The sequence below is a fragment of the Mustelus asterias genome, chromosome 6, assembly GCF_964213995.1.
Source record: "Mustelus asterias chromosome 6, sMusAst1.hap1.1, whole genome shotgun sequence".
Lineage (NCBI taxonomy): Eukaryota > Metazoa > Chordata > Chondrichthyes > Carcharhiniformes > Triakidae > Mustelus > Mustelus asterias.
The window spans coordinates 109569114-109591074 of NC_135806.1; the positions used below are offsets into that span (position 1 = coordinate 109569114).

The 21961-nt window shown below is 43.2% G+C and overlaps 1 protein-coding gene across 1 annotated transcript in view; it reads left to right on the plus strand.

Annotated features, from left to right (window-relative positions):
* arhgef28a (Rho guanine nucleotide exchange factor (GEF) 28a) overlaps nt 1-21961 on the plus strand; it is a 285006-nt gene that overhangs the window by 113302 nt on the left and 149743 nt on the right. Inside the window, exons 7-8 of the mRNA XM_078213883.1 lie at nt 17441-17574; nt 19724-20085. Coding sequence (XP_078070009.1) covers nt 17441-17574; nt 19724-20085 — 496 coding nt within the window. The remainder of the gene's footprint in view (nt 1-17440; nt 17575-19723; nt 20086-21961) is intronic.

Here is a 21961-nt window from a genome sequence, read left to right on the forward strand (position 1 = left end):
CTGGAGGAACACAAATTCCCTCCCCCTTCTAGATAAGGGAACAATATTACAAAAACCTCTCTTTATGAATAATTAGCCAAGATTGTAAAATTGTATTTTCTTCTCCCAAATGAATGAGATTGAGAATGTCCCACCATTTTATACCATCCACATGTGTTGCAAGCAGTTGCCTAGATAATGACATATGGCATTAAATAGATCTATTGATTTCAATTACAAAAATGCTCCTTTAAAAACATTGAATTACAATGGCTATTTTGGGCAGTTGAGGATTAAACGGTGGTCATAACTGTTGTGTTATTGGAGTATGGGATCAGAAAGATGTTATGCAATATTACTCAGTTCTTTATCATATTTCATTTTATGTTATACGTTTCACAAGGTCACAATTCTTGCAACTTGAGCAAATACTACAAATACCTGCCACTTACTGATAACAGTATTGCCATTTACAGACAGTTTACACTTAGGTTCAAATGAGAAAAGGCTGATAAATTCTCTTTTGTTCTCATAAGAAAACAAGAAGCTTTTTTAATTAAAAGGAATTTTCCATTGCTAAAATTTCAGTGGTGATTGCACTGCTAAGCAACTCTGCTGATTCAGATTTTGTATTGAATTGATTGGTTGTAAGTACTAAAGACAGACAAATCTTCTCGATTACCGTTCACTTCTCATAGCAGACAAATCACGCCTGCAGTAAACGATTCTGCTTACATGCCCTAAGATAAAGTTCTCTTAAAATAATGTTCTGTCATAAAATACAATATAACAAACTTTCTGCTAATTTTTGGTAAAGAGAGCTTTCTGTAATATGTCCCCTGTTTTAAAATATAGGAAGAATTCTTAATTCATGTGCTATATAGTTGAGAAAGTGTTCATCTTTTGGGAAAAATGCTGGTTTTGATTTGATTTATTATTGTCACATGTATTAACATACAGTGAAAAGTATTGTTTCTTGCATGCTATACAAACAAAGTATACCGTTCATAGAGAAGGAAAGGAGAGAGAGAATGTAATGTTACAGTCATAGCTCGGGTGTAGAGAAAGATCAACTTAATGCAAGGTAAGTCCATTCAAAAGTCTGACGCAGCAGGGAAGAAGCTGTTCTTGAGTCGGTTGGTATGTGACCTCAGACTTTTTGGAGGTTTGAAAATGAGCTTCAGCTTTTAACTTCCATGGGTATAGTGCATGACCAGCAGGCATTTCAATATGTAGAATTCATTGCGTAGCAACCAAATCTGGACAAAACAATTAACGTTGAAAATTTTAAAGTTTAAAACTAGTGTGTTATTTAAACAATTTCTCAGAAGCAGAACAAATTTACTATTCTTCCTTCAGCCGATTGTTGTGAATTTGAATTGTCCCATTGAGCTTTTAATAAAGACCTTTGGGTACCTTAGCACATCAGGGTGGGTTATGATCAGAAAAGGTCATTCAGTTCATCTAACTTGTCCGTTATTCAGCCACACAGGTAGAACTTAGAATATTTTCATTTCTCTCTACATGACTTATTTAAGAATTTGACCATTTATTTTTGAATTAAGAATTCAGAACATAAAACAAATTCCCTTTGAGCTTGCTCCACCATTCAATACAATCATGGTTGATCTCTGGCTTCCGTTTTCCCATACGCTCCCCATATCGCTTGATTCCCTCAAAGACCAAAAACCTATCTATCTACTTTAAGTAGATTCAACGATTGAGCATCTGCAACCCTCTGTCATAGACAATTCCAAAGATTCACAATCCTTTGAGTGAAGAAATTCTTCCTCATTGCCCTCCTAAACAACTGGCCCCTTATCCTGAGATGATGTAGTTCCCCGACTGGGGGGGATTTTTCCCATCCCGCTTGCCACGGGAATCGTAGCGGGCGGGGGGGCCGGACCATTCAAAAGTCCATTGACCTCGGGCGAGATTTTCCAGTTTTGGGGCAAGCGCAGCCAGAAAATCCCACCTCGGGCCCGATTTTACCTTCAAGCGGCGTGAAAACTTGGTAAAGTCAGGCGTGAGGCAAGTAGCGCGATCCACAACCACCTCCGTGCCGGCTGCCCCTTTACCGAGGCACGAAAATGGCCGCCATCGCATTTAAATTGACTTACTAGGCTGCAAGCCCAACCTTACTGGCACTTCCCCCTTTACCACTGCGTTCACCCATCCAGAATCGGCGCGAAACAGACATGCTCCACAAAAGTCCGATTTGGACGCTCCAGTTCATGAGGAGGTAAGTGCCGAGTGTCCGACAACTCTCTGCTTGAGATCTGGGGCGGTCCGCTGCACTCTGCCTGAGATCATTGAGGGGGAAGAGGTGGATCCGCTGCCACTCTGCCTGTGATCAGTGAGGGGGAAGGGGTGGATCCGCTGCCACTCTGCCTGTGATCAGTGAGGGGGAAGTAGTGGATCCACTGCCACTCTGCCTGTGATCAGTGAGGGGGAAGGGTTGGGTCTGCTGCCACTCTGCCTGTGATCAGTGAGGGGGAAGGGGTGGGTCCGCTGCCACTCTGCCTGTGATTAGTGAGGAGTAAGGGGGGATCCACTGCCAGTTTGCCTGAGATCAGTGAGGGGGTAAGGGGGGTCCACTGCCACTCTGCCTGAGATTAGTGAAGGGGGAGGGGCCCGCGATCGAGCTGGGTGGCAGAGGGAGTGGAGGGGATAAGGGCGTCAGTAATGTTGTGGGGATGGGGCAATGTTTGTGGAGGCCAGAGGCAGGCATTATCCGACCCAGGAGCGATGTGGCAGGGGAGCCAATTCTACCTTTTTTTTCTGCACATGCGCAGTTGGAGGCGCCGATCGGAGCTGTAGGGTTTGGGGCACGTTAAGCTCCGCCCACAGGCTTCTGCAGCACAATTCGGAATTGCTGATTTTTTTCAGGCAGAGTGCGTTTGGGGTGCCTGAGAACAGGTCTAAAAGTCAGATCTGAAACACTCCCAGTTTCAAGTCCATCCAGCACTTCGAATCAAAATGGTAAAATAGTACCCCAGGTCTATGATCATTCTGCTGTGGAACTTAAATAAATCTGCTAAAAGTTTCAAAGGTTATAGAAAGAAACCTTATCTAACCTATAGTTAGAAGTCAACATTTTCTTTCCACTCATCCATTTACATAATACTCTTGAATAATGTCATAAGGAAGAGGTACTTAGCTTTTGTATAAATGCTGATAATACTCAGTTCATCTTCATCCCTTCTATCAAATGGTTGTTGTTACTCTCGCTAGTTGCAGATTTGATAATAAGCTGAAACTTCCTCCAGCTAAATGTTGGCAAAATGAAAACCATCATACCACTTCTCATTTCAACTGCATCAATCTCTCTGGCTGTTGCCTGAGACTAAGCTAAGAGTTCTGAATCTTTGGCTGCCCTGCTTGAGTCTCACTGTAACTCCCATGCCTACGTCTGATCTGTTCTCTTTATCATCTCACGGAGAGATTTCTACAAACGTTTCCTTGTCAGCCTCTGCAGTCTCATCATCCACAAACTAACCCCCCCCCCCCCCCCCCCCCCCCAGCCTCCACCCTCAAAGTTGGAAACAGAGACAGCAATGACCTGAAAATACCCGGATCGCATGTCAGTTACAGGACACAGTTCCCGGCAGTGATCACCAGGGTGGGGGAGAGCAGCACAGATTTCACACACTCCATCCAATTGAAGCCAACCAAATCAGTATAGAGGCTTAAGAGCTTTTCAAGGCTGGGTATTGAATTATTTATTGAGGTGCATAGATTACACGTGCTGTCTGAAGCAGATTGGATTAAGGAAGGTGGCTAAAGAGTGGGTTGACAGTCACGGTCGCCTCTTGGGGGGGGGGGTATAATTGAGGCAAAGTGGGCTAGGGCACTCAGTAAGGAAGTGCCCATGCTATGCTGCTGTGCAGATGGAAGGAAGAGTGGGCACTTGATGTCTGGGTATTAAATGGGGTGGCACCTCCCTAGCACTGGACAGAGCAGCAGGGGCACAGCTGTCAATCATAATAGGGGTGACCAGAAAGAAAGTTGTGGTTGATAGGGCACGAATGTCAGATCATGGGCCCACTGGTGATGAAGTGGAAGGCCTTTACGCAAATAACAGATTCCTCCCTTTGGATAACCAGTAGCTTCGGTGATGGCTGCCATAGTGTTGGACTCATTTAGATGTCCTTCATCTAAACTACCTCTGTTCCCAGCCCCACTGGTTCTATATGGACAGAAAACCAATCTCCATCATAATTAAGAGGTCATTGATGCAAAAATCTTAACTTTAATCAGTTTCCCGCTGGAGGCAGCTTTTTGTCCAGGTAACAAAACCTCCATGGTGAAAATTCAGTCCAGGTTCCAGCAGCTCTTTGTCCCAGAGAGATTACTAAAGATGCCAGACCTCACATTTTAATTCTTTTATGGCCTTTCCTGCTCTATCTCAATGTTCTCCTGCAGCCATCTAAAAACATATGTGGGCTTTCTTGAGTTGAAGATTGGGCAAGGGAATGGTGAAACATATGCATATACATTCATACAGATTAGAAGGGAGAATTTAAAAGTAGATAAATATTAAAGAAAGTTATACGGAACAGTCCTTGACTCGTGATTGTGGCCATTGCGATTTGAGATTCCAACAAAGTTGATTTCAGTCGGTGAATAATCAATTTCGAGGTTCTAGTAGAGTTGACTTCAGCAGGTGAATAGTTGATTTTTGTGATTCCGGTGTTCTGTAGTTTGGTGGAGAAGCTTCCCAGTTCTCTTTTAAGCAATGGTCCTTGCTGACTTGCCTGAAAGAGAGAGATTGAGATATACCTGTAAAATGGCTAGTTACAGGGGTACCGGGAGTGTGCCTGCTGGCTTTTACTTCTGTATCAGGGGAGGTATGGTAGCACAGTGGTTAGCACTGCTGCCTCAGAGCACCGGAGACCCTGGTTTGATTCCAGCCTTGGGTCACTGTCTGTGTGGAGTTTGCACATTCACCCTGTGTCTGCGTGGGTTTCTTCCCACACTCCAAAGATGTGTGGGTTAGGTTGATTGGTCATGATAAATTGCTGTTTAGTGTCAGGGCAATTAGCAGGGTAAATATGTGGGATTACGGGTATAAGGATTGGGTAGAATTGTTGTTGTCAGTGCAGGCTCGATGGGCCAAATGGCCTCCTTCTGTACTGTAGGGATTGTATGATTCTATGATCAGACTTCCAGCACTTGTTCTCAAAGAACACACACACCAACAGACAACTGGAGTGCCTTTTCAGCTGGCTATTAACCGATTTGTTGTATATTCCAAGTGGGAAGGCAAATCTGGGCATTACATAGGGAATCTCTTGATGAGATGGCCATTATGTCCCATTGTCTCCACTGGAGATGGCAATTAGTTTCTGAATGCTTTTTAGAAATATCTGGTTTGATAACAGAGTGGGTGGAGTTCCATTGTCTCTTGGAGTATCACCCTGCAGCAAATCAGCCAGTGGCTTGTGTGTCCATTTTAAAAATATTTCTGAACATAATTCTGCTTTTTCTTTCATTATTATGACACTATACCATATCAGAGAGAATTGATACCCCTGTTCCTGTGATTAATTTAAAATTCATCCTGTAGGCCTCAAAGATGTAGTGTTAAAACTGCCCAAAGAATGAGTGGTCATGTGACATGACGTATTAATGGTTAATGGCAGCTTAGCAATCTGTTTCTGTGTTGCTGGCCAGAATTCCATTGTTCCTCCTTAGGAGAGAGACAACTTAGTTATTAGCATCTCTTCCAGTATAACAAGTTTTGATCTTTCGCTTTTGTGATCGTTAAAGTTTTTTTAAAGTTTATTTATTAGTGTTACAAGCAGGCTTACATGAAGTTACTGTGAAAATCCCCTAGTCGCCACACCCCTATTCAGGTACACCGAGGGAGAAATTAGCATGGCCAATGCAGCTAACCAGCACGTCTTTCAGACCTAGGGAGGAAACCGGAGCACCCGGAGGAAACCCATGCAGACACGGGGAGAATGTGCAGACTCCACACAGACAGTGACCCAAGCCGGGACTTGGTTCGACTCAGGCCTTAGGTTACTGTCTGTGTGGAGGTTGCAGTTCTCCCTGTGTCTGCGTGGGTTTCCTCTGGGTGCTCTAATTTCCTCCCATGGTCCAAAGGTATGTAGGTTAGGTGGATTAGCCATGGTAAATTCACCGGGTTATGGGGTGGGGAGTTGGTCTGGGTGAGGTGCTGTTCCAAAGAATCAGTGCAGACTCAGTGGGTCAAATGGCCTCCTTCTGCACTGTAGGGATTCTATGGTACTAATTGAATAGTAAATGTGATTCCAGGGCAATTACTTTATTTCCATAATGTAATCTTAATGCTCGTGTGATGCCGATGGGTGCGGTGTTGGGAGTTGGCAGTAACTGTACTGTCAGGGTTCGGACCCCTGAATGGAAATCCTGCTTTTTGTGTATGAGGAACATCACTGAACTGTAAAATTATTAATCGCTATTTGTGTACAAGACAGTCTCTTAAATGAATGTCCTAGACTGAACATCATTTAAAGAAATAAAGTCCATACTCAGACATAAGTATATTTAGATGATGTTACAGACTGAGTGCAGCCATTTTGATCTTGGATTTTTATGAAGATGTGACTAGTGCGGTTGACAGAGGGGAACCGGTGGATGTGGTGTTTTTAGATTTCCAGAAGGCATTCGACAAGGTGCCTCACAAAAGGTTGCTGCAGACGATTGGGGTACACGGAGTTGGGGGTAAGGTGTTGGCATGGATTGGGGATTGGCTATCTAACAGGAAGTCTCACAACACCAGGTTAAAGTCCAACAGGTTTATTTGGTAGCAAATACCATAAGCTTTCGGAGCAATGCTCCTTCGTCAGATGCTCCTTCGTCAGCATTGCTCCGAAAGCTTATGGTATTTGCTACCAAATAAACCTGTTGGACTTTAACCTGGTGTTGTGAGACTTCTTACTGTGCTTACCCCAGTCCAACGCCGGCATCTCCACATCATATCTAACAGGAAGCAGAGAGTTGGAATAAATGGGTGCTTTTCTGGTTGGCAGTTGGTGACCAGTGGCGTGCCGCAGGGATCGGTGCTGGGGCCTCAACTGTTTACCATTTACATAGATGATCTGGAGGAGGGGACTGAGTGTAGGGTATCAAAGTTTGCTGATGACACGAAGATGAGTGGGAAAGCGAATTGCGTGGAGGACGTGGAAAGTCTGCAGAGAGATTTGGACAAGCTGGGCGAGTGGGCGAGGATCTGGCAGATGGAATATAACGTTGGCAAATGTGAGGTTATCCACTTTGGAAGAAATAATAGTAAACTGGAATATTATTTAAATGGAGAAAAATTACATCATGCTCCTGTGCAGAGGGACCTGGGGGTCCTTGTGCACGAATCGCAAAAACTCAGTCTGCAGGTGCAGCAGGTGGTCAAGAAGGCGAATGGAATGTTGGCCTTTATCACGAGGGGGATAGAATATAAAAGCAGGGAGGTCTTGCTGCAACTATACAAGGCACTGGTGAGGCTGCAACTGGAATACTGTGTGCAGCTTTGGTCCCCTTATTTGCGAAAGGATATATTGGCCTTGGAGGGAGTGCAGAGAAGGTTCATCAGGTTGATACCAGAGATGAGGGGTGTAGCTTATGAGGAGAGATTGAACAGATTGGGTCTGTACTCGTTGGAGTTTAGAAGGCTGAGGGGTGATCTTATAGAGACATATAAGATAATGAAGGGGCTGGATAGGGTAGAGGTAGAGAGATTCTTTCCACTTAGAAGGGAAACCCGAACTAGAGGGCACAGCCTCAAAATAAGTGGAGGCCGGTTCAGAACAGAGTTGAGGGGGAACTTCTTCTCTCAGAGGGTAGTGAATCTCTGGAATTCTCTGCCCACTGAAGTGGTGGAGCCTACCTCGTTGAATATGTTTAAATCACGGGTAGATAGATTTCTGATCGATAAGGGAATTAAGGGATATGGGGAGCAGGCGGGTAAGTGGAACTGATTCGCCTCAGATCAGCCATGATCTTGTTGAATGGCGGGGCAGGCTCGCGGGGCTAGATGGCCTACTCCTGCTCCTATTTCTTATGTTCTTATCTCTCCCCCAGGTAATTTTTGAAGAATTTTGAACACTTTTCTAATTGTTACCACCTGATGGCTCTAGCAGTCTGTTTGTGTGGCCAACAACGTCATAGTTGCAGTGAAGCTTTGGAATTCTGACAAAATGTTATTGTAGCCTACATTACAAAACCAGTCCAGAAGTGAACAGTAATTATGTTTGATTTGACCTTGGTGGTATTGTAGGATCTAAAACCAGGCTAAACTACAGATTTAAGACTCATTATCGTATGATGCATAATTGCACACAACAATATGATTAGTGTGCTGATGCAAGTTGCAGAATATCACTTGAAGTTAAACATTAGATCTTAAGGTTTGTTATTCAAAATTCTAAGCACTTCATTGTAATACATATAAGATGCAATTACAGTGTGCAGGTTTGTAATTTGCAATGAATGGTTCTATTGAGCATGTTTGCTCAGATTCTCAAAAGCTATTTGCCTAAAGATGTTGTTGCTACATGAAGTCTGTAAGATATTTTAAGACTTGAAAGCTAGTTGGTAAGAATTAGAAGGTACATATATGTACATTTATCAGCACTAATTTCACAGAGAGCCATGGGGTTTTGTTCCTATAATCCATTGTGACAGAAAGCCAGTTAAATTTTCAATGTAAGCACAATAATAATTCACAATACAAAGCAAATTATATAAAAAATTAATGTTATTAAAATGTAGAAAATAAAGATGGAGCAACTTATCCTTTCTTAATTCACACAATTCTTGGAATAATGTAAAATAAATTAACTTTTGTTTTTAGGGCCGCAGTGCTGAGCAAGTGTTTCATTACTTTAAAACTAGTAAAACCGGTCCACATCATTTAACAAAAGAAAGACTTGCGTTTCGATCACATCTTTCATAAGCAGAAGGCATCCCAAAGTGCTTTGCAGCCAATGAACGACTTTGAAGTGTATTCATTGTTATAATGCAGGAAACCGGCGACCAACTTGTCTGGAGCAAGCTGCTGCAAACAGTAGAGTGATAGTGACTTGTTAGGACTGAGTTGAGGAGAAATTTCTTCACCCAGAGAGTGGTAAATGTGTGAAATTCACTATCACGAAAAGTAGTTGAGGCCAAAACATTGTGTGATTTCAAGAAAGAGTTGGATATAACTCTTGGGATCAAGGGATATGGGGGAAGGTGGGATCAGGGTATTGCATTTGATGATCAGCCATGATCAACATGAATGGTGCGGCAGGCTTGAAGGACCGAATGGCCTAATCCTACTTCTATTTTCTATGTATATTCCTATATATGTGGAGGGATGTCCTCTCTGAGGGTAGTGAATCTGTGGAAACCTTTACTGCAGAGGTCTGTGGGTCATTAAGGATATTCACGGCTGAGATAGACAGATTTTTAATCAGTAAGGGAATCAAGGGTTATGCGGATAAGATGGAAAAGTGGAGCTGAGCATTTTATCAGATCAGTCATGATCTCATTGAATGCAGAACAGACTCGATATGTCAAAAGGCCTGCTTCTGCCCCTACATATTATGGTCTTATGAATATTGGGGATAGGAACACAGGAAATTCTTGAGGATAGGAACATTAGAAATAGGAGCATAAGTAGGCCATTTGGCTCCTCAAGTTTGCTGCACCATTGAACTAGGTGTTGGCTTCTACCTCAAAGCCATTTTCCTGCACCATCCCCATCCTTTGATGCCTTTAATGTCGATCTGTTTTGAACATGCTCAATGACTGAACCTCTGAGGTAGAGAATTACAAAGACTCACTTCTCTCAGGGAAAAGATTCCTCCTCATCTCATTTCTAAATGGCACCCCCTTATTCAGAAATGGTGTCTCCTTGTTCTCCAGTCCCCCTGATCACCCCAAGGATAGTTCTTCTTCAAAATAGTTCTGTTGGATCTGGCAGGGCAGACAGGGCCTCAGTGTAATGTCTCATTCAAAATTATATTTATTTTTGGAGAGTTTAATCTTTGTAATTCAATCAATTGCATATTTTCATATGATAACTGCTGAATGATGAGGATTGTAATGATAGTGATTGACTTTTGATTTATTGAATAATCAATAATTGTATTTTTTTGTTTATCGCCATGTTGCATGGTCTTTGGAGGACTGATCCAGCCTAATTTTTAAGACAAGTATGTAGGATTGATTCAACTCCAATCAGTTCCTAATTCTGCCATTCAAGGAGGGACAGCCTCAGTTTTGGTGGAGGCAAGTAGGAGGGCAGGAATAAAATGGAAAACTTGATGGAAATTTTTTTAATGACCATTTTCCATAGACCATAAGATATAAGAGCAGAATTAAGCCATTCGGCCCATTGAGTCTGCTCCACCATTTGATCATGGCTGATATGTTTCTCAACTCCATTCTCCTGCCTTTTCCCCATAACCTTTGACCCCCTTACCAACCGAGAACCTATCTATTTCTGCCTTAAATACACTCAATGACCTGGCATCCACAGCCTTGTGTGGCAATGAATTACATAGATTTACCCTCTGACTGAAGACATTTCTCCCCAACTCGGTTCAAATGGGTTGGATCTTTACTCTGAGGCTGTGCCCTCGGATCCTAGTTGTACCTACTAATGGAAACATCTTCTCCACGTCCACTCTATCAAGGCCTTTCCATATTCTGTAAGTTTCAATGAGATCCCCCTCTCATCCTTCTAAACTCCGTTTTGTACAGACCCAAAGTCCTCAAATGCTCCTCGTATGTCCGGCCTTTCATTCCTAGGATCATTCTCGTGAACCTCCTCTCCAAGGCCAGCACATCCTTCCTTAGATACAGAGCCCAAAATTGCGCACAATATGCCAAATATGATCTGGTCTGAGTTTATAAAGCCTCAGCAGTACATCCCTGCTTCTCTCAAAATGAATACTAACATTGCATTTGCCTTCCTAACTACCTGCAAGTTAACCTTAAGAGAATCCTGAACTAGGACTCCCAGGCCTCTTAACAGCTGGGCAAACAGCAGCATTGGTGAAAGCATTTCAACAGGATGTCCAATTGTCTTTTCTACCATGAGAGGTGCATAGATAGAAAAATCAAGGAAATATTTGATATCTTCTTGAACAATAGTTATGTGAAAGTGAACTTTCGGTGACAATTTGAATCTGCCAAGTTTCCAGGATGTCTGATTGCAACCTTGTGTTTCTTTTAAAAGATTGGTTTTGGTCTGATGGCCAGGATGGACCCACTGGTACTTACTACCGGTAAGGTCCATCTTACAGCATTGATTTGTTTGACACTGCAACATCGTAGCTTGGATCCCTCCACCTCCCATTCACATTCTGCAATTGAGAATTCTGCATTTTGTAAACTGGTTTGTAAACATTCTTGTCTGACCCCCCTGTTCTTCTTTCGAAACTCCTTATAGCATACATGATTATATGAACTAAGTAAACAGGCCTAGCCCAGTGCCTTATTGTGTATAGCCCTTTTGAGATTTTTGAGAACTGCGTGGGTTGAACTTGACCTCTGACACTCCCTTCGTGCTATTGGGACTAAGCTGACTTCTATTTAATGCTCAATCTGTATAACTATAAAATAAAGAACTTTCTACGTAGGAGATTATTTCAATTTAAAGCAAAAGAATTGTAAAAGTTTTGCTTCAGAAAATGTGCAGAAAATCTGCCTCATGTCTTCTGTTGAGATCTTCCTTCACACTATGATTGGGTAATCTCCAAGTTGTTCCATAAATGAAAACTAATTGAGAAACCTGTAGGAATGTTGGAATTCTGAAAGATTTTGGGCCATATCATTGCAGGTTATAGGTTCAGCTTTCATAGCGGGGAGAGAATTAAAGAGAGGATTGAAAGTGAATGCCTCTTCAGTCTATTGTAGACCAGAAATGGGTAACTTCAACATGGAGAGAAAGCAATCTGTCTCCAATAATGAGAGAAAATAAAAAAGAAGGGAGGGACCATCAAGCACTCCCTTGATCCCTAATTATAGGGTAGAAACAAAGTCAATAATAAGAACAGTGTTTCAACTCAAATGTTGTTCCTTAGTTACAGGCAGAACACAAGGATGTTACACAATATTAAAGCACACTCAATTCTTCCCATCACTTTAAGCTGATGAACTTTATGTTCTTCTCTCTTCTGTGAGACAAAAATGTGAATCCCACTGCAGTCATTTTTAGGTTTCTACTAGGTTTGTAATATTGAATCAATACTTATCCACAAAGAGTCTTTGGGGAGCACATCCTACTTCCATATCAAGTATCACTGCCTGAAGTAGCTAATTTTTACCAAACTGAACTCTGTTGTCTCCTGCAACCTGACCTGCAGTAACACAGCAGGACAAGAGCAATGCTGCTCTTAGCCATCAATACCTGGGTAGCAGTCTCGACCCATTTGTTTTGCTCCAGCCAGCTGTCATCTTTGGAGCACCATGAAGACCCAGAGGCAAGCTGCTGGGTAACAAATGACACCCCCTTGCTACCTGGCTCAGGATTCCCCTCTGCCACATGTAGACAGTACATCTGCAATGAGAACCATGCATCCTCCAGGAATGTCTTGGAGCAAACCATTGACATTCTGAAACAACTGCCCAAACTGCTCCAAGGGAGCTTTGAGTGCTCACTGGAGTGTGTCTCCAAGTATGTGGTGGTCTGCTCCATTCTTCACAATATTACTTCCACGAGGGCACAGCCTTTGCCACTAGGCCTTTGCAGTTCACCTTGGAGGGAGGAAACATCTGGGGCCCATTCACTCTGGACAGGCTGCCAATGAGTTTTGCTGAGATCTCATCCCTTCATTACAGTTGCTCCACAATTTCCCACCTTTTAATTCAAGTAGGGGCTGGTGTGCTGATGGAGTGACCATCCTTCCGGTGTTAGAAAGGATGGGTTTCAAGCTCTGTGTGAAAGTCTTTTCTGAATTGGAGAAGGACTCTGACATATTCAATGACGAGTGCAGGCTTTCTGGCAGGCATCCCAGTGCACCAAACATTTAGTTATGTATAACTCAATCTTCTTCTGTAGCCTAGATCCCTATCTAAGTCCTCTACAGCAGGACCAATGTGTGACATTGGTCTCTGAGTTGACATCTGAGTTATCCTCTTCTCCATCCTTGGCTCCAATTGTGCCCAGTGTCTCACCACATGTAGAGCACTCTTATATCTAGCCTCCAAAAGGTACATTTGGAATGAGGCTGTAAGCTGGTAGCTGAGATTATAAGAATGAGTGCCAGTGATTCTTCATCTTCAATGCCTTCTTCCTCCACTGACTGGGAAGCCTCTGGTTCTTGGTAAGAGGATTAGAGTTTCATTGTTGTGGGAGGAGAGAGGAAGTAAATAGTGCATGCTTACAATAACTGTCACTTAAGATGGAAGAGATTGTGGAATGTGGGAGAAGTGGGGTGAGAGAAGGAGGATTAAACATGCAGCTACCCTCACCATCAATCACTTTAGAATAGAATAGAATAGAAACCCTACAGTGCAGAAGGAGGCCATTCGGCCCATCGAGTCTGCACCGACCACAATCCCACCCAGGCCCTACCCCCACATATTTTACCCGCTAATCCCTCTAACCTACACATCCCAGGACTCTAAGGGGCAATTTTTAACCTGGCCAATCAACCTAACCCGCACATCTTTGGACTGTGGGAGGAAACCGGAGCACCCGGAGGAAACCCACGCAGACATGAGGAGAATGTGCAAACTCCACACAGACAGTGACCCGAGCCGGGAATCGAACCCGGGACCCTGGAGCTGTGAAGCAGCAGTGCTAACCACTGTGCTACCGTGCCGCCCCCATTAGCTCCACCAATGGCCATGGTCTCAGTGAGGTACCTTCCCAGGGTAGCCAGCACTGTTTCCTCCAACGGTGTTAAAACATGCAGTTGCATTTGTCTTCCTCTTATTCCTTCCTACTGTTGTTCCTAACTCTACTTCAGGATCCTTCATTTGCAAGAAAGATGGGAATGCGTCAGTGAGTGGCCTGCAATAAGTGGCCTGGGTGATGTAGCAGTCATGGTTGAATAGTTGCCAGTATACGCGTGCTTTGAGTTGCGGGTACGGGGCTTTCAACAATGTCAAGCTTGTGAGGATGAAATAAAGCACCTCAATTTTAGGGTTGTGTACTGATTGATAGAGATTGTTGGTAGGTAAGTGATGGGGCGTAGTGAATTTAAGGACTGGAGAAGGCTTAGTGATGCACTTGGGAGGAATTTGAAAATGAGCTCACTGACTTTGACAACTTGTGAAAGATTGTTAAACTCTTTTCTGCACTGCTTCCCCGTTCTAGACGCAACACTCCAGGCTTTGTCCCCCACTGTTACTTGTTCCCAGTGCCTCCTAAACCTTGGCCTGGACCTCTTGCAAAGCCCGTATTAACTTTTGGAAAAAAGAACTCCCATTTCTTGCAGCCATGATGCATCTTCTCTTTAAGAGATGTAAGCTGCCGCTCTGGTTTCTGATAAATTCTGGTACGCTGCACTCTGCAGTAGGAGGGCCTCAACAAAAGAGAGGCAAGGAAATAAGGATGGTGACTACTGGCTTCAGAATGTTTGGTTGAGGAAATGGCAGAAATAGCACATTTAATGGTTTTAAAGAAAGGGAGGTTGAAAATGGGGTGGGATATTACAAGGAAGGATGGGTTATGTTGGAGTTTTTAAGGAGACGGTGATAATTGTGGGTTTGAAAGTGAGTAGCCAGTGCCTGATGCGTTTGAATAATTTCTAAACATCAACTTGGAGGAGCCAGGAAGGGAAGTTGGGTTAATGCATGATTGCAAATTAAATTATTTTGATTTCTAATTCTGTTCACCAATTTGGAACAAAATATATCAAGAGAGTACCTGGAGAACCTTTTTCACTAAAATCAATTCTGGTTGCCTTAAAAATGTCAAAAAATAAAATGAAATTTGAACTTGTACAGTCTATTTAAATGTTGAACCTGTGATGTTCAAGGAAACGTTTTATTAATTCTAACAACATTTCTCTGTTTAACAATGTCTAATTATTAAGCTTTGAAAATTTAATCTTATCAATTGTAATCTCATCAGGACAATCTTGAAACAGGACCCAGAAGTAGAGTTATTACAGTATCATTTGACTAACAACATGGAACAATCATTGTTCAACAACACAATGATGAATTACAGCATTGAATTATACATATTGTGATATCATTGTTTTGTCAAGCACACAAGTTTCATTGTAACCAATTTACCAATGTGGGAGGTCTGCAGGAAGAAAATCAAATATTCTGAGACAGCAATTTTTGAGGAAGATTGTACTTTACCTTTATCTGTCTGGCAAATCTAATTGAACCCTAAAAGTTCCCCTCCAAGCCACTTACCATCTATTGCCATTCCTTCACTGTTGCTTGGGCAAAATCCTGGAACTCCTTCCTGAACAGCACTGTGTATGTACGTACTCCACATGATGTGCAGTGGTTCAAGAAGGCAGCTCACCACCTTCTCGAGGGCAGTGAGGCTGCTCAGTGAATGCTAGCCTTGCCAGCAAAGCCCACATCCCTGCAATTAATAAAATAAATTTGAGGTGGTTGAGCATAGTGGGTAAGGGAACACCTATGAATGCTATCTGCATGGATGTTCAGAAGGCATGTCTTGTTCTTTGCAACATTACAGGGGCGATTCTCCCCAAAAAGTTCGAAGAGCTGAATTCATGGGAAAAATTGTGTGAATTGCGATTGTTTTTTCAGTGGGAGTTCAGACCCAAATCTCCCACACTCTGTGCAATGCAGAGGTCACAATTGTGAATATCATTAAAAGCTCAGGGGGCAGGGCCTATTCACGGCAGAGTCTGACAGTTCCGGAACTCTGCGCATGCGCAGTGGCTCCAAACTGTCAGCCTCCCGATCGCTGGCCAGCCCGATTGCTGGCCAGTCCAGGACCCCAGCACCCCCCCCCCCAGGCCCGATTGCACCCTGCCCCCCATCCATTTGTGGGCCAGCCCTGACCTCCACCCCCATCACGGAACTCCCTGATCTCCAGCCCTACCCCCGAGCACTGATGATTCCCCCAACACCTGCATCCCGGCGGACCCTTCCCCCCCCCCTGCCCCCCCCCCCCACGAATGGCAGACCTCCCCCAACCCCCTCCCCGCCTGTCCTGATCGTTGGCCTCCCTCCAAGCCCAACTGGATCCCAATACAGAGTGGCAGCAGGATCCCCCATCCCCACCAATTGCCCCTTGTCCCCTAGGCCCTGCCCCCTTGGCACTGCCGATGTCTGGTGGGCAGTACCAAGGTACCCCTGGGCATGGGCATTTTGCCCCTTGGGCAGTGCCGGGGGCACAGGCTGGCACTGACAAGGTACTCGTGTCCAGGGGGCACCACCCCATGCCCAGGGGGCACCACACCCCGCCACCCAATCCCCTGGGGGGGCCCCCGATTGACTCCCTTCACTCTAGTGAAGTCTCCCACTGGTTCTCCGAAAGCGGGGAGTTACTCTAAAACCCGCCGGAGTGAATTTATACTGGCAGGGTGGGAGATGCTATCGGGCCCGGAGAATTCAATCCCAGGCCCGATAATCACATTTAAATCACATTTAAATAGATTAAAATGACTTACCTGGTGTTCCCGCTGGTTTCCTGCATGGTCCCAACTGCGCCAAATATCCGGCGGTGGGAGATGCACGTGCGTCGGGAACGCATACGTGAATCCCGCAAATCGGTGCACGCACGCATCTCCCGACCCGCCAAAATAATTAGCGGGCCGGAATGGGAGAATCACCCCCTACAAGTTTACAATAGTAAATAAAAATTGGACTGAGTGGATTATGAAGCAGCACAGCTTACCATAAAATATGCAAGTGCATTATCATCATTCACTGGATCATGGGACGGAGGCTGATCAAACTGAGGGAAACATAATTGTTTTTAAAGTTTCTATTCTCCTTAGTCACAGTGACTGGTGACATCCTGTGGAGTAGAGGCATCACAATATGCAGCTTCCACAAACTGCAGCAAACAGAACTCGTTTAAGACTGGAACTGCAGTAGTTGCTGCTGAAAATGTGGTGATTTTTGCAACAAAATGCAGTTAGCAAAGGATAATTCAAATTGTGTGTAAAGTCAGTCCGGTCACTTACACCAGTGAGTAATTTTGATGGGTGAATTGCCCAATCTGGTTGGAAATATCAGTGCCACTCATATGCAACCTTGTTTACTTTGTTTGAATGCACATTTTCTTCAGAAGCCTCTTTAAAGTCAAAATAATGTCAGTAGATGATGAATCACTATCTTAGTGACGTGATGCTTAAGTCGTCAACAATATATTTTGAAACCAACTTTTGAGTCTTCAGTCATGATTCTTTGCCAGGTTAGACCAGAATTATTCCTTTAAGGTTCCCAACTCTCACACAGGGAGTTGTTTTATGGATGACGGTTTCAATTTAATCTTCTTTTCTAGGTACTAAACCCCTTTGTTTTCTTCTGGTTGTCACAGAGTGCAAACATTCTTCACAAGAACTCTTCAAGAAGTCAAGGCCAGGTCCATCTACCTTTCTGGCTGCAGCAAGACTTTCTTCCATGCTGAATGGCAGAGAGGAAATTTATGCCAACTGCATGGTTGTAGATCAGGTAAGGCCTGCCAAAATATTTTGGCCTATTTTCAAAGGAGGCTGAGGTTGTTACCAAATAATTTAAATAAAGCATATGTCCATGACCTTAAGGCTATTGACACATGTATATTTTTTCTTAACTGGAGTTAAAGTGATGAAGTTATTATAAAATAGCTCCATGATAAAATCCCTTAAACATCTTGCTCAGCAATTGCAGAACTGTCATTAATCCAGAATAAAGCGAAGTGAAAGAATTTCATCAATTGACCTGTGGTGGGAAAGCAGTAAAATCTGAGTTCGTGCCTGGACTATCCAGCTCCTTGACTTCTTAACCTCATAGAAGATTAAGACAGTACAGAACCACAAGAAACTCTGCAACCCATCTGGCCAGTACCAAAAACTCTCAGCCTCATGTATCTATCCAATACCTGGGTCTCTAGCTATAGCCTCCTACCACTTGTATGTTTTGCACCCTCTAACCAGGCTGTAAGTTTGAGCATTCGTTGGGTTGGAATCTGGAGCAGATTATTTAAATGAGTCCCAGCCATTAGGATCATCCATGATTGTATTGAGTGGTGGAGCAGGCTCAAGGGGCTGAATTGCCTACTCCTGCTCCTAGCTCTTCTGCTCTTATTATATTATGGATTGACAGTATCACCATGACCCTGGCCATACTGGGTTCTCCTCACCTTATTCAGCACACTTCCCAAACCCCAGTAAGCATCAGGGCCCATGTGTCTCTGCCAGTGCCAGTCTGTTTAATCTGTTTTGCAAAATATCTTGGTCGTTGCTGAATGGAATTTAATGAGGTAATTTTGATATCTTCGTGCCTTCACTTTGGTAAACTTGGATTGTGCTTGATATCAGGCTGGCTATTTCCGTATAGGATATAAAATTATGGAGAAGTAGGAGAAGATTTTAGTATTTCTGAATTACAATGGAACACTAGAACACTTGGCATTTTCAGGAAGTACACATTTTTAGAAGCTTAGGTTTATGTGATTGTGCACTGCTTGTACTTCACTTTGTGATTTGTACTTTATTTGATGATGGTCATACTGGGTGCATTATCTCAAATTGACGAGCTCGTTGTGACTAACGCTCTGTGATATTTTCCGACCGATAGGAATGTGAAGGGAGAGATAAAACTGAGTACTGCTGCTTTGGGAGGATGTATCAGCAACATGCAGGGAGCAGTGAAAGCAATTTTTCTGTAATGTACCAATTATTTTGAATTATGAAGGGTTTTAACGTGGTGGATAGGTGGAGAATATTTTCTGCATTTGGGGACTCATTAAAAAGACCATTAATTCAAAACCGTTACTGAAAGTGAGAAATAATTTCATTAGCTAGAAAGTTATTGATTCATGAGTGGTTTTTCCACCAGAAGCATTGAAGCAGAGACTATTGTGTCTTACAAGGAGAAAACCGTGGGCGGCACGGTAGCACAGTGGTTAGCACTGCTGCTTCACAGCTCCAGGGACCTGGGTTCGATTCCCGGCTTGGGTCTCTGTCTGTGTGGAGTTTGCACGTTCTCCTCGTGTCTGCGTGGGTTATCTCCGGGTGCTCCGGTTTCCTCCCACAGTCCAAAGATGTGCGGGTTAGGTTGATTGGCCATGCTAAAAAATTGCCCCTTAGTGTCCTGAGATGCATAGGTTAGAGGGATTAGCGGGTAAATATGTAGGGATATGGGGGTAGGGCATGGGTGGGATTGTGGTTGGTGCAGTCTCGATGGGCCAAATGACCTCTTTCTGCACTGTAGGGTTTCTATGAAAACAGATAAGTATTGAAGTAGAAAGAATTTAATTGCTAGAGGGATGCAGTAAGGATTAGTTTTGGACTGCTCTGGGCAAGCTAAATCATAGTAGACCTTAGGTACTGTGAACCTAAAGTCCTGTGGTTAATAAAATTGTTTATTGTTCACAGCCTTTGTGTTGGAACGTGTGATGGTTAACTGTAAAATATAAGTCATTCAAAATTGTGCAACTTCTTGCTTTCTGTCTGAACCAAGTGGCACTCCTGCATTCTTGAATAAGATCCTGAGAATAACAGGATGTGACCATAGGATAATCAAATTTGAATCGGAATATATTTAGCAAATAAAGTGTGTTATGTGGCACTGCACCTTCAGTCCTATTGCAATTAATGAAATATGTTCTTCTTCATAGGTGGATGAGAATGGTATAAACTATAATAGTAATAATGTTACTATTGGAACTACCAGTACCACTAACGCACTGTGCAGAAATCCATCTGAGGACCAACTTTGCCAGGCTTATAATGCCCCTCAATCTATGGAACCCAAAACATCTACATCATTAGGGGATAATATACCTAGGAAGCATACAAGTGAATATCATGAGGACCAAATAGACACCCCCATTCCGAAGGAAGATCAAGATGATTTTGTGGAACAAGTTTCTGATTTATCTTCGCCTGATAACATTTTATGCCGTTCCTTAGTCCTATCTCAGCACCATGGTTGTGTCAAAGCAGAAAGTCCTTCCACGAGCATCAACAGTAAGCAAAGGTATGTTATTTTAGATTATTGATAAATTTGATTTCAAATACATTATTATTGGCCATTTCTAAAATTCGGTGATCCAATTACGTTTCAGGAATGCCAAACGTTATTAGTGGAATGGGTTTAGATTCTGTTGCTATTCATGTGTTTTGCCACAATTGTGTGTCATGGAAAAGATGGTAATGTGAGGAAATGGTTAAAAAAAAGAGCGATCCTAATAGTGATGTTTGTAGACAGCAGTAATATAAAAATTGCTTGTCAACTTTCAGTAACTTCTGTCTGTCTTTGACTTAATACCATTTGCTTCTATTTTTATTGTTTTCTTTGATTATCTCCCTACCTGTATTATTTTTCTGTGAATAGTTTTAGATAAAAATATTTACTGTCGAAAAGGATTTTTAAAAGTTTAATAGCTTATGGAGGTCCTAGTGCTCAGATGGGTTTCTTTGTTCCCACTTAATATTAGGATGTTGTTCTGAATCGCACCTCAGTACCACACCGCTTAAGAGATAGGGAAGGGAGTCAGGTAAAACTGGAAAGATATTTAAGCAGACAATGAGATAACCAGAATCATAGAATCCCTACAGTGCAGGAAGAAGCCATTTTGGCCCATCGGACCTGCACCGACAACAATCCCACCCAGACCCTATCCCTGGAACCTCACATATTTACTCTGCTGATCATTACATTCTGCACGCCCTCCTTTCCTTCTCTATATACAGTATGCTTTGTCTGTATAGCGCACAGGAAACAATACTTTTCACTGTATACTAATACATGTAACAATGATAAATCAAATCAAATCAAAAAATCTCCCTGACACTAAGGGGCAATTTGGCATGTCCAATCCACCTAACCTGCACATCTTTGGCCTATGGGAGGAAACCGGAGCACCCATAGGGGCCCACACAGACACGGGAAGAACATGCAAATTCCACACAGACAGTCACCCAAGGCCGGAATTGAACCTGGGTCCCTGGCGCTATGAGGCAGCAGTGCTAACCACTGTGCCACCCGAAAGATTGTGCACTTAATCAAGGAGAATATAGTAACAAAAATGTTTGTAACGTTAATTTGTATGTGGAAGTTGAACAAATGCAAAGGGTAAGACAGACTGTACCTAATCTAGGGGCAATTTTAACTGTCAATGAATTTCCATTGGGGAAATGCTTTTTAAATTCATTTACAAGACATGGGCACCGCTGTCTGGACCAGCGTTTATTGCCCAGCCCTAGTTTCCCTTTAGAAGGTGGTGGTGATGAGCTGCCTTCTTGAACTACTGCAGTCCCTGAAGTGTAGATACACCCACAGTGCTGATAGAGAGGGAGTTCCAGGATTTTGACCCAGCGACATTTCCAAGCCAGGATAGTGAGTGACTTGGAGGGGAAACCTCCAGGTGGTGCTGTTCCCAGGTATCTGCTGCTCTTGTCCTTCGACATAGTAGTGGTCATGGGTTTGGAAGGTGCTGCTTAAGGAACCTTGGTAAGTTGCAGTGCCCATCCTGCAGATGGTACACGTGGCTGCCACTACTCGTCAGTGGTGGAGGGATTGAATGTTTGTGGAAGGGGTAATCATCAAGCGAGCTGCATTCTCCTAGATGGTGTTGAGCTGCTTGAGTGTTTTTGGAGCTGCACTCATCCAGGCAAGTGGAGAGTATTCCATTACACTCCTGACCTGTTTTTATAACAGATTGACCACTTGTGCAATTTAACATTTCTGAATGGGTTTCATGAATAAATGTCTGTTTTCAAAATTACCTTGTTGAGTTAATTTAGTCTCCCATTCAACCATGGCAGTAGGAGGCTATAATCTTTTAAATTACCTGAGCTCATTAACATATAATTGGTCCATTTTCCAGCTGGGAAAGTAGGGGAAATAGGCA